Consider the following 13,401-nt stretch of genomic DNA (forward strand, 5'->3'; position numbering starts at 1 on the left):
GAGCATAGGTCAGTCTGGCGGCCGTAAAGATGTGTAGCATTAGATAGAGTGTTCCTTTATCATGTTTTTGTATAGTAATACCAAGAAGGAAGAGTTCTGGTTTTAGTTCTACCTCTGTTGTTAATATTTCTTCTAACCATTTTTGAACCTTGTTCCAAAAAACACGGGCTTTCGGGCACTCCCACCACATATGATAATAAGATGACATTGTCTTATTGATGGGTCCCAAAGCATGCTAACAGTGTTAGATCAAAAGGCTAGGCAGATGCTATGGGAAATAGATATTTCCTCAAATAGTTAGGTCTTATATCACGAAGAGCTTTAAATCAGCATCTTGAATTGCAACTAGAAGTCTACTGGTAATTAGTGCTGCTCCTGAAGCAGAGTTGTTATGTTGCCCCAATCATTTTCTGTCACTAAACCAGCCACTATATACATTTTACATATAGAATACTGCCTGGAGGGTGGTAGAAGAACTCTCTTGCTTCAACCAGTAACATCTCCCCCCCATCACCATCTGTGAACATGCTACAGCATAGTTTGTTAACAAAACTGCTGGCATGCCTTGCATGAGATCTATAGGATTTTCCACGAGAGATTAAAGTATATTTTTCCCAGCTTATCAGGCAGTGACAAGGGTGTCAGCAACATAGTATAGGGGCTAAAGACACAGTATAGGACCAAAAGACCCAACAACCCGAGAAGAAAAAATAGGAGTCATCTACAACATAAAATGTAAGGACTGTAACTACTACTATGTAAGACAAACAGGCAGAAGACTGGCAGAATGCATCCACGAACACCAACTAGCAGTCAGAAGATCTGATGAAAATTCTTTAATTTCACAATATATAGACAGATTTAACTATAGTTTCAATTGGGAGAATATGACCATCCTAGACCAAGCCAAGTTCAAAAATGCTACCGTCTTTCCCCGAAAATAAGACCTGGTCTTATTTTGGGGGTGGTGTCTCCAAAGAGGCACCAGGTCTTATTTTCAGGGAGGGGGTGTCTTTTCCACTCACCTCGCAGCGGTGGCACTGACAGCCCTGCCCAGCCAGCTCACTTATGGGGCCAAAGGAGCAGCTTCATTCTGCAGCTGAGAATGGAGCTCCAGCCTGCATTTCGCCATCAGAGGCCTTTTCGGAAGGCCTGTGCAGCTGAGAACTAAGCTATGGATTCAGTCCATTCACTCCATAGCTCAGTTCTCGGCTACACAGGCCTTCCAGAAAGGCCTCTGACTGCAAAATATAGGCCGAGCTCCATTCTCAGCTGCAGAATGAAACTGCTCCTTCCGGCGAGGCAAGTGTCGATCCATGAGAGGCCTGGCTACAATGGTAAGCTCCACCCACCCCACCCCCACCCCAGCTTGATTTTTAGGTGTGCATCTCGCCCCAAAACTAGGGCTTATTTTCAGGGTAGGTCTTAATTTCAGGGAAACACGGTAGGCAATTTCCAGAAGCTTGGCACTCTGACAAATCAGCCATCAGTAGACATATACACATTAACAACATGTATAGACTATGCAAAAGAGACTATCACCCAGCCCCAAAAGAAACCAGAAGACCCAAGCACCTCACTGCTAGCAATCAGCACCCAGACACCATAGATTAACTCCAAGGTTAACATCAGATCAACAATCAAGTAAACAATACCCCAATCAAGAGACTGCCAAAGAGCCAACAGTAAATAGTCCAACCAAAGAATGTCTAAGATCACCCCCATCAACACTGACAAGGCATAGAATATAAACTGACAGCAAACTGCACTCCTTACTAGCACTAATGATGTTACCTAGTTTGGGTAGTGAAACCTCTGCAAGAAAACAAGCAAGCTCAGAGAACACCAAGGATCCCTCAGGCTTTATCTGGTGTATCTCATCTGATCAGTTGACCACGCCTTGTGGGACCATTTTAAAGGAAAATTCATTTACGGCTGTCATATCATATGGATTGATTGCCCTAGCTTGGAACAAGAAAATTCAGTTGACGTGTCAAACCAATACACCATCCCACTGCTTCATTGTTTGCCATAGGATGTTTATGACAAAGCATTGCACTTTGCTACTGTATTCCTTCTCATTAGTATTTGATAATGCAAGTAACCATATATATCACAGCTTTAATAAAAAATAAAATAAATTATCTTGAGAGATTGTCATCATATATAGAGTTCTGATTAATTTCAGTAGTGCGTTTCTGAAGAAAAACTTTTTGGGCACCAGAGACCGGTTCCATGGAGAGAGGTTTTTTTCACCGACCGAAGGAGGTATAGATTTACATGTTGCTTGCAGCCCGCACATGGGGCTTCACTAGTTTGCAGACTGGTTTCTGGCATGCTATGGAAAGTTACATTAGACTAGAACAGGGGTGTCAAACTGCCGGCCCGCGGGCCGAATGTGTCATGCCGTAACCATGCCCACCCCATTGTCAGCAATGGAAAAAAAAGTCACGATACATCGCAACGTGTCACATGACATTGCAAGTTTGACACTCTTTGCAATTGATTCTTTTTTGGCATGGGATTTCCCCCCCCTCCCCCCGTACTTTAAAAGCCTACCAAATCTGTTTGATCTGATGTTCAAGTGGAAGAATGCTTCTAACTACATCATCAGTCTCTATTCAAAATTCTATGCAAGTGTATTCAGATGCAGATTCTTTAGGGTTATTCATAAAGCTGCATAAAATTAAAATGCTAATCTGGCCACTCCCATTTCAGTCAACTGGGGATTTGGGAGTGGTAATCACCTTGCCTAGCAAGGTGTCAAAAACTTGATGACTAAAAAAAAAGGAAAAAAGTGATAAAGTACAGGTAGTCCTCGACTTACAACAGTTCGCTTTGTGACTGTTCGAAGTTACAATAGCACTGAAAAAAGTGCCCCCCAGGGCACAGCCGAGCAAGACACCTGCCTGCCCACCCAGCGGCGCTCTTCCTCCTGTCCGAGGTTTTCATTGTTGTGAGCATTTCTGTTGAGGATTGGTAGCGGGGGTGGGGTGGAGGGTGTTTGGTTTTTATTCCCCCCCCGTCTGCTGGGTGGTTGCAGCAGGTTTTGGTCACTTCACATGACCCTGGGACACTGTGACTGTCATAAATATGAATCAGTTACCAAACATCTGAATGTAAATCACAAGACCCTGGAGATGCTGCAACATTCCAGCTGATTGGCGCTTCTTCTGGGCTCAGCAGAAGCACCAGGATCAGCACCGAGCTCCAGCTGGAGCCTGGTGCTGATCCTGGCGCTCCCGCTGAGCCCTGACAGCCCTGCAGCTCCAGCCATCTCTCGCTCAGGCTTGTGCGGTGCTGCCACCGGTTCAGCTCATTCCCCTCCCCCACTACTACTTTTCTAGGATGGTCGCGTACCACCTACCAGGTGCCAATGTACCACAGGAGGTACCCGTACCACTGGTTGAAAAGCCCTGATCTAGAAGAGACAATTTGACGGAAACCGCTCAAAATTCTTTTCGGATGATTATAATGCAGCATGTTTTATGATAATAATGTATTTTTATTTATCTACAGCTTAACCTTTTATAGTTTTCCCTCCTTTAGGTAGAGAAGGAGGACTTGCAGCATAAGCAATTTTCTGAAAAATATGATATGCTGAAGAGAGAACAGGAGGAAACACTGCAAAGTAAGAGTCTGAAAGATGTTTATGGTATTCGTGACATTTCTTCTGTTTCTGACATTTTTTAACAAAGCATCAATGTATGCCGCCCTGTATTATATATAACAAAAGCAGAACTAATAATAATAATCCAGATTAGTGTAAAACGAGTCTGTGGCAAGTCTCTGTCATTAAAGATGAAGGCTGGGAATGAAGTAACTATGGCTCCCCACACCTAGACAGCACCACATTTTATTTATTTATTTAAAACATTTATATACCCACCCCTCTTATAAACAGCTCTTGGCACCTCTCAATCAAAAGTTCAAACAGCATAAAAATCATAGTAAACTCTAAAACTAAACATATTAAAACATCAGTAGAGTCATTGACTGAGCTGGGTGGCCATAGAAATTGAACAAATAAATAAGTAAAAAATAAAAAAACAATAAAAACCTGACACCAAGTCAAACTTCTAATGTGCAGTTACCTATTCTTATCACTTTTGGCAAAAAGCTGGATCTTCAAAGCTTTATGGAGGGCAGAGGCCTATCAGGGTTCAGGGGGGAGGGCTCCTTAGGCTGTCCCAGAAAAGACACCCATCCGATAGCAATATTTAAAGAAAGGGAGTAGGAAATTGCTCACCTTATCTGACCCGGTATGAGGCGTAGATGTCCTTTGGGGCTTCCCAAAGACATTGAGGATCCCTGCCTTGCAACTTAATACTTTGTTTGAATGCCAGACCTTTAGAAGAACAAGCTTCTGTTTACATATACGGTACCTGTTGATAATAATACACATGCTGTTGCTTTTCTTGATGGGCTTAGCTCTGGTGCTCTAACGCTCCTATAGTGAGGTTCCCAAGTTGTCCATTGGATCTACTGCCTCTCAGTGTTTTGCTTTTGGGTCCTACCTGTCACAGATAGTTGCTCTTTATGAACAGCAGAATTCACAAGCCTGTTTCTCCAGTTTTGTGGGAAGGATGCCAAAAGAGGAAAAATAGCTGAGTAACCAAAGCATAGGTAATAACCACAGAAGCTCAGCAAGAAATAGCAGGAAGAATATAACCTTTATGAGCACAATTTTTAACGTCTGAGCACTTATCACCTCTAAAAAAGCTTTAGTCATAATTTTGCTATGAAGAAAGAGATGCCTACAGATTTCTCTAGAAATTGGTGATGCTTGCAGGAGATTTTTTGCTCATCACTGGTATGACATATTCCCAAACCAGTTTGCCATTATTCAGTTCTTGTTCTCTATAGATAGTCCATATTCACTTGAGATGCGCAATACTTTAATAAGTGGCTCATCCTATTTTTTTCAGTGCCTTCTGGCTCTTTGTCCATACAATTTCCGATGCTCAGTTTGCTTACTCCATCTGCCTCCTGTATGTGACTCAAAATGAGTGATTTGTCAATCACTACATCTAAAGAAACCATGAGTACGTCAAAATGGAGCTTGTGCTTTCTCTTGTTTGGACTACCCGTTTGGTCTTTCTCTTGCAGAACTCCAGAAAACACATGATCAAGAGAAGCTGTTCCTAACTGAATCCTACCAAAAAACTCAGGCATCTTTGCAGGTAACAGTCTCTCTGCTTCAGGGAAATAGAAAGGGTCAGGATTCAGTACAGCGGGTCAAGATGGCAGCAAAAAAAAGCTATCCTTACCCCACCCCATCCCCAGCCTAGCTCTAACACAGTGGCAAGTATGAATATGCATATATAAATTGCTACCAGTAAGTAGTCCTCAGTGAACAACCATTTGTTTAGCGACCATTCGAAATTAGGGCAGCACCGAACAAGGAGGTTTACCACCTGTCCTTGAGGTTGCAGCCCTCGCAGTGTCCCTGCAGTCACATGATTGTGATTCAGGCATTTACTGACTCACAGTTATCAGGGTCCCAGCGTCCTGCAGTCACGTGATCGCCATTGGCAAATCTTCACTGCTGGCTTCTGACCAGCAAAGTCAGTGGGGAAGCCAGCAGGAAGTTGCAAATGGCAATCATGTGACATCACACTTAACGATTGTGAGAGATTCACCTAATGACCTCAACTGGAACTGCCAATCATAAAGTTGGCACACCCCATTACCTAGTGATTAGATTTCCCAGCTCTAATTATTGTAGTTAACTGAGGATAATATATGTTTGGGTGCTTTGTGTGTGTAAATGTGATATGAAGATTTGCATTTTTGGAATGATTTGGAAGGAGGGGTGGCATTGGTGCCTCTTACGTTTTGGTGCCCTAGGCCAGTGCATTCCTGGCCATATAGATAGTCCTTGCTTCACCAACTGCCTAAATTAGCAACCATTCAAAGTTATGAAGATAGGAAGAAAACAGCTTTGCAACCAATATTTGCATTTACAATCATTGCAGTAATCCCATGGCCATGTGAACACTATTTGGACACACTGCCACCAATGTTGCATGTCCCATGTCCCATGGTTACATGATCACTATCAGGGTGCCGTCGGCCAGACAGTGTCGGCTGGCGACCCCCAGGGCAAGGGCCTTCTCTGTCGGAGCACCCACCCTCTGGAACGAGCTGCCCCCAGAGATCCGGGTCATTCCGGATCTCCCCTCCTTCCGCCGCGCCCTTAAGACCTGGTTGTTCCAGCGGGCAGGACTGGCCTAGGGGCATTTTAAATTGTTTTTAGCCAAATTTTAATAGAAGCGGCCGATTATATATTTATTTTTAATGATTTTTAAAACCTCTATTGTATTGTATTAACTGTTTTTAACTGGCTGTAAGCCGCCCTGAGTCCTACGGGAGAAGGGCGGGGTATAAATTTAATAAAATGAAATGAAAATGAAATGAAATGAAATTTGCATGCTTCCCAACTCACTTCTGACAAGCAGAGTTAATGGAGAACACAGAAGTAACACTGTAAGTTGCAGTCATGTGATGCATCAATTTTGAACTCTGTTTATAACAAAGTACATGGTTGGCATTCTTGAATGCGTGACAACTGAAAAATCTGTTGCTAAAAATTGAAATATGGCCTCAGAAGGTTATTGTTAATAGCAGAACTGACAAACTGGACAAATCAAATTTTGCCTAAATAACTGTGTAAACTGCTAATGTATTGTTAAATATATTACTTTTGATGCATTCACCTATGACAAAGAAAGGAGCCATCATGCCATTAAAGTTGCCTGTTGGTAATTACAAGACAGAATTCAGTAAATCATAGCGAAGTATAATTGTCTAATAATGATAAAACTTTGATCTCTGTTTTCATCTGCATTGTTCTACCTGGTACCTTCCCAATGTGCCTCCTTACTTTGGTTGGGGGATATAAATTGCATCATTCTAATATATATTGCACTTTGAGGAATTGGTGACACACACATAGGTGTGTGGAGGTAGAAAAGTATTATTGCTATTCTATTGTTGTTTGGAAACACCAACATCCTAATTAATGGCCTATGGACTCTTCCAGAGTCTTCTGCTCATAATAAAAGAGAAACTGGGAGGTCTTGTGACATCACAACAATGGATGGATGATGCTATAATATCATTGGTAGAGAAATGTCCCAAAACAGTAATGTGTTGGTATAGCATTCCGATTGCTACAGATTCTGTAACAGAAATGGCAAAAGGAAGTTTTGCCCCAAATTATCAAGGTTCTGAGGTTCTGATAAAATAAAAAGAGGTAGCCAGTGCTGAAATCTACTCATTCCAGCACCATGCACTGAGTGTGGAGAGCAGGGAAAATCCAATGAAAGTCATAAAGTAAGACTAATTTGATCTATCTCATCTTTCTGCTCCAGGAGACCATAGACAAGCTGACTTCCCAGCTGAAGTCCTTTCAGGAGAAAATGAAACGGGTAGAAGAGTCAATTCTGAGCAGAGATTATAAAAAGCACATTCAGGTGACTTTACACTGGGTGGGGTGTCTTGATCTGTTTATTTAAAGAGAGTGAATAAGAGAGACTAAAGAGCAGGGTCTTCTGAACATACCAAAACAAAATCACAATAAAAAAATTGATGGAAGGATACTCAAATGCTTTTGCTTTCAGCAGCCATTCTGCACTGCCAGGTCATAAGAACAATTATTTTTCCCAGTTCCTATTGCTGCTTGGTTTAGTGGGCTTTAAACTGTTTACAAATAGTCCTTGAATTGTGGCTAAATAATGTGGCCATAAAGCATAATATCACATGATCATACCACTTAGCAATGGTAAACCCTGCAGGCCTTTTTGCTATTGTCATTAAATAAAAATAGTGGGTTGTTAAGCAAATATTTCTCCCAATTTCCTGCCAGCTTCCCACAAACAAACTCAGCATAGAAGCTGACAGGAAGTTGCAAGACCCAGGTGGCTTGCAAACAGGACAGAGACAGGCAAGTGGATACTACTGGGTGGGAGAAAGAGCAAGGGAGTGTGAGGGTGGCTGGGAAGGGGGTGCAAGCATACACAGATAGAAAAGGACACATAGCAGAGTATGGTGGAGCTTGGGGTGACTGCTACTGGGTAGGGGAGGGTACACAAGGTTGTGCAGATGACCAGGGAGGTGTGGCACAAGCACACAGGCTCAGAAAGGGTGCATAGGTGGGAGAGACTTACCCAAGCAACATACAACCTTCTCTACCAGTTTCCACATGAGTTTGTGGGAAGCCAGCAGGGAAGGTTGCAAATCACAGTCACCTGATTGCAGGATGCTGCAACTGTTGTAAGTGCAAGCCAATTGTCAAGTTCCTAGATTGCAATTACCTGTCTGCAAGGTGTTGGGATGGCCAGAATTTCAAGGAACAATCATAACCACCATTCATGCAGTCCCACTGTATCTTCAAATAGTTGCTGAATGAGTGATCATTAAACAAGGACCCCTGCTCTCATTCTCTCTTGCCAAAGGCTTAGGTCAGGGGTGTCAAACTGCTGGCCCGCAGGCCGGATGCATCATAGCGAAACCGCGCCCATCCCATTGCCAGCAATGGGTAAAAAGTTGATATACGTCAGGACACGTCACGTGATTTGCGGGTTTGACACCCCTGGCTTAGGTGAAGTGGGGATCATCTGGATCTCTGTGGGAATCTCATCCCAGAGGACAAGGTCAGAGACATGCACTTCCAGGGTCCTTATAGATGATAATAAAAGGAAACTGGAAGGTTCTAACCCTGCAGGATTGAATCAGCTGAGCAGATACTGTGGGAAACAGCCAATCCCTCAAGTAACCAGGGCCTATGCTATGTAAGGCTTTATAGGAAGCAACCAGCTCCTTGAATCACACCTGGAAGCAAATTGGCAACTGGTACAGCTTGCAGAGCAAAGGTTTTTTATATGGACCAACCAAGGCATGCCCATTCCTGCTCTGGACTAGTTGAAGCTTAATGTCTTGTTTTGCTAGCTATTTTGACAGCTTATACTAGAAAAAAAAGAACATAGCCCCTACAAACAAATAAATGCATTTCTCCCTTTTTAAAAATAAAAATCTTTAAAGGACTATGGGACCCCCAGCCAGTTCTGGGAGCAAGAACTAGAGAGTCTACATTTTGTCATTGAGATGAAGAATGAACGCATCCACAGCTTGGACAAGAAGCTGCTGAATCTGGAAATAGTGGTGGGTTACTTCTATCAATTCTAAATGTAACTGAAAAGACTAATAAAAGAGCTGTACTGTGCTTAAAGAGAGAGAGAGAGAGTGAGAATCTCCTTTTCTAATTTTGTGCCACTGGATACTGTGGAATAAAAAGATAGGAATATAGACAACTACCTTCCAAATGACCTTTTTTTTCTCAATGACCCAAGTCATCTAATCTCACTATTAAAATGAAGAATGACTTGAGAAAGATGCAATAGGAATGGGCATTTTCACCTGTTTATGTATATGCACTGTTCCCAGTGAACTGTCAGTCCATCAGTTTTCTCTTCCTGGCCATTAGATAAGCATAGAAATATCTCAACCATCAGTAGTCATGTACCATTCCTAAGTAGGGATACCTTACCTCACTCCTCTGATTTGTGGGGAAGTACAACAAAGCCCTTCCTTCTCCAGAATGAGCAAGAAACCACAAGCCTTTTATCAACTGGCCATATTAGGATCCCTTTATGCAAACCTGCCATCCCCTCCTTGCCTTGGGGGAACAGCAGGAGCAGGGAGGCGGAATCTGGTCTCCTCCTACAGCTTCATAGGCTGCCCTTTGCAAGACAAGGCTATGATTCACTTCCACTTTGACAGTGGTACTTGTTTTCATTTTGCACAAAACTTCCCAAGTGCAATAGTAGGAAGGAGGGACCAAGTGACAGGGTAAGCATCGAGTGGTTATGTTGACGAATCACTAGGGGTCTCAGTTCTCTTTGGGAGCAGATCCATGTAGAACTCAAGGTTACAGCACTGATAATACTGAATATGTTTTATTTATACTGGTAAGGATTCTTCAGGGTTATGAAGAGGCATTTTTCAGTCCTAATTGGAGCTGTTGGGAATCGGGAACTATATCTGGAACCTTTGACCTTCCCTACAAATTATGTGCTTTTTCATAAAGTTATATGTTAATATTTGGAGTTGTAATCCAAGACTTTTGGAAGGTGCATTTGAGCATGGAAAATACTTAAACCAGTGATGTTTTCTTCCGTTTTCTACAAAGGGCAAATGATTCCCAATTCTCTACAGATATGAGGGCAGAGATCAGAATTTTATTAGTGCACTTAATCTACAGTTTCCAGGATGCAAATATGTTTAGGATGATCACATTCCCATAAAGTTCTAGGGCTTGCTACTTTGTCTTTGTGTGACTGTGACCTTCTTGCATGGTATACCTTTGTTGTATTTGAGGTTTGCTCACCCTACCTGTATTTTTTTAGATGGAGTCAAACTTATTAGTTGAAGAGAAAATTAAGATTCTACAACAGGAAAATGAAGATCTCCAAGTACGGATGCAGAACCACATGACAGTGACAAGGTCGTGTCTTCACTACAGTGACAATCCTTAAAAGATTTTATTTTATTTATGTGTTAGATTATCTCACCTTTAATACTTTATAAATAACTCAAGGATCCTATTTTCCCCACAACAAAAAAAACCTGTGAAGTGGGTGGGGGCCAAAGAGAGTGTTTGGCCCAAAGTCACTCAGCTAGCTTTTATGCCTAGGGCAGAACTAGAACTCAGTCGCCTAGTTTTTAGTCTGGTTTTTAGTGCTTTAAATCACTAGACCCAAATTAGCTCTCATTCAAAAATGATTCCTGTTTGATCAATTTTCTGTGTCAATGTAATCTGATGACTATGGGAAATGTTTTTATTCGACAAAGTCTCATGGCTATTGCACATAGTAATAATAATAATAATAATAATAATAATAATAATAATAATAATAATAATAATAATAATAATAATAATAATAATAAAGTTGGAAGGGACCTTGGAGGTCATCTAGTCCAACCCCCTGCTCAGGCAGGAAACCCTATACCATTTCAGGCAAATGGCTGTCCAGTTTCTTCTTAAAAACTTCCAGTGTTGGAGCATTCACCATTTCTGGAGGCAGGTTGTTTCACTGGTTAATTGTTCTAACTGTCAGGAAGTTTCTCTTTAGTTCTAGGTTGCTTCTCTCTTTGATTAGTTTCCATCCGTTGCTTCTTGTCCTGCCTTCAGGCGCTTTGGAAAATAGCTTGACTCCCTCTTCTTTGGGGCAGCCCCTGAGATATTGGAACACTGCTATCATGTCCCCCCTCTTCCTTCTCTCCATTAAACTAGACATACCCAATTCCAGCAGCCTTTCCTTATATGCTTGGGCAATGTTTTTTTTTAAAAAAAGATCTTTATTTTTAAGAATGTATTATATATTCTTTTCTCCCCAGTCAGTAATTTCTCCTAGTAAAGTTGAGTGAGTGTTTTGTGGCTTCCATATGTTTTTAAACTGCAATCTTCCGTTATTCCTCCCAACTAATAGACTAACAGGACTCATACAACACTCTAAGCCATAATGGCATTACTCTGGCTTTGTCTTAAAGTGTTTTATGACCCTAGCCGCTATAGTTTGGAAATCATGGTTTATGACTTATAGTGATGTATTCAAGAAATTATGATTAAGGAAATCATAGCCTAGCATCTTGTGCAGACTCAGGCTACATTGATGACAATTGAAGTTCATTAACATTTGAGGAGCCACAAATAACAGTGGAATCTATAGGACTTTCTGACTCTGGAATTAACTGGGATTGCCATTTCTTTTGCCTCGAGGATCTACCTCCAGAAAGCGAGGCTTGTGTTTTGGGGACAATGCAGAGTATCAGCAATTTTAAGGGATCAATTGGGCATCTTAAATATCTTCAAGGAATCAAGAACCGGTTGTGGTAATCCCCAACCCCTCACCAATGCAGAAAACAATAAAAATTATTAGATCCAATTAGAAAGGCTTTGAAGGCCACAAAGCCTTGAAAGCCTGTCTAATTGGAAAGGCTTTAAACATAACGACTAAGCTGTGCAATTAGTACACCTGGTTTATATAGAACACAGGTGTCAAACTCGCCGCATCACATGACGTGTCGCGACGTATCATGATGTTTTTTGCATTGCCGGAGCTGGGGTGGGCGCGGCCTCCGCATGTTGCAACCAGCCCACCGGCCGGCAGTTTGACACCCGTGATAGAGAAGAAGTAGCAAATCCTTGTAATGAAAATTGATGCATACTTCTTTCTTCCTATCTGTACAATGTGGTCTAAGAGCTGTAATCTTTACCATGCTTTAATAGGCAGCTGTCTGATGAGCTTCTGACCATTCGTGAGGCCCTGGAGAAGGAGACCCAGCTGAGGGAGCAAGCTCACCGAGAGAAGGAGGAGCTCTTGTACAGGGTGCTTCATGGCGATTCAGGCCACCCCTTTGCTATTTCTACTGAGACATCACTCATTGCCACATAGCACTTTGAGAGGCCAAAGACACTGATGTGGTATAAAAAACAGAAGAGGGAAGGAGACCACCATGTGACTGTTTCGTCATTGCATTCTACTCCAGAGGTGTTCAGATATTTTTTTATCCCATGGACTAAGGTGGTCTTCAAGGGACATGCCACAGGTCACACTCCTCCCCGACAAATGAGGGCCAACTTAAGAAGTGGGAGCAGAGAATAATATTCACATTAAATGAATTAAATAATTCCCTGATTATTTAAGAATTTTCCATTTCTGCCACATTCATAATTGCAATGTAGAGGGGATCATGCCGAAGGCTGGCAGGGAGGGATTGGGTCCAGGTTGTATACCTCTGTGCTGGCCATGGTGTTTTGACCTAAGGACAATTCTTGTTGGGATTTTCTTTTATGCTCTTATTCTTTGAAATCCTGAAAAATGGGATTTTTCCATCTTCTGTTCAATAGTGGCCAATTTCAGTGCTAATCAGGGAGGTCACCCTTCGGACATTTTGTGGTATATAGCAGTCAGGTCAGGTCTTTCTCTTCTTCTCCCAAGAAATAGTGGAGTTAACTACCTCATATAATAGACCTTGTGAGGGGGTAAAAAAAAATTAGAGAAAAAGGAGTAGGAATTACAAATACATGGCACTTCACAGTCGCACAGAGATACTAGAGTAGATAAAATGAAAGATTTACACTTGATTTCAGCTGATGGAACTAGAGTTAAACCAAAATTCTAAAGCAGTTGGATCTTAAGCCAGTGCTTTGTAAATTTGAACTGATTTGTAACTAAGTTCCCCCATTGCATCTTTTTTCTGCTGTGTCTCCATGATATTTCTTCATCTTGTCCCTGGCTCATGTGTGAATCAAGCTTAAGTCATCCTTAGCTGTGCTGGGATTAAAGCAGTACAATATTTTCACCTTATTCCACTCTGGTCAAGGATGACCTTTCT

At 41.9% G+C, this 13,401-nt stretch overlaps 1 protein-coding gene across 1 annotated transcript in view; it reads left to right on the top strand.

The window, feature by feature from the left end:
- The window catches only part of CCDC69 (coiled-coil domain containing 69), a 20,677-nt gene extending 7,990 nt beyond the window's left edge, over nucleotides 1–12,687 (top strand). Inside the window, exons 4-9 of the mRNA XM_015824818.1 lie at nucleotides 3,550–3,631; nucleotides 5,110–5,183; nucleotides 7,377–7,478; nucleotides 9,046–9,165; nucleotides 10,410–10,507; nucleotides 12,293–12,687. Of these exons, the coding sequence (XP_015680304.1) occupies nucleotides 3,550–3,631; nucleotides 5,110–5,183; nucleotides 7,377–7,478; nucleotides 9,046–9,165; nucleotides 10,410–10,507; nucleotides 12,293–12,458 (642 nt within the window). The 3' untranslated portion in view covers nucleotides 12,459–12,687. The remainder of the gene's footprint in view (nucleotides 1–3,549; nucleotides 3,632–5,109; nucleotides 5,184–7,376; nucleotides 7,479–9,045; nucleotides 9,166–10,409; nucleotides 10,508–12,292) is intronic.
- Nucleotides 12,688–13,401: the final 714 nt, after the last annotated feature.

This window comes from Protobothrops mucrosquamatus, unplaced genomic scaffold, assembly GCF_001527695.2.
Source record: "Protobothrops mucrosquamatus isolate PMUCROS unplaced genomic scaffold, P.Mucros_1.0 scaffold2369, whole genome shotgun sequence".
NCBI lineage: Eukaryota > Metazoa > Chordata > Lepidosauria > Squamata > Viperidae > Protobothrops > Protobothrops mucrosquamatus.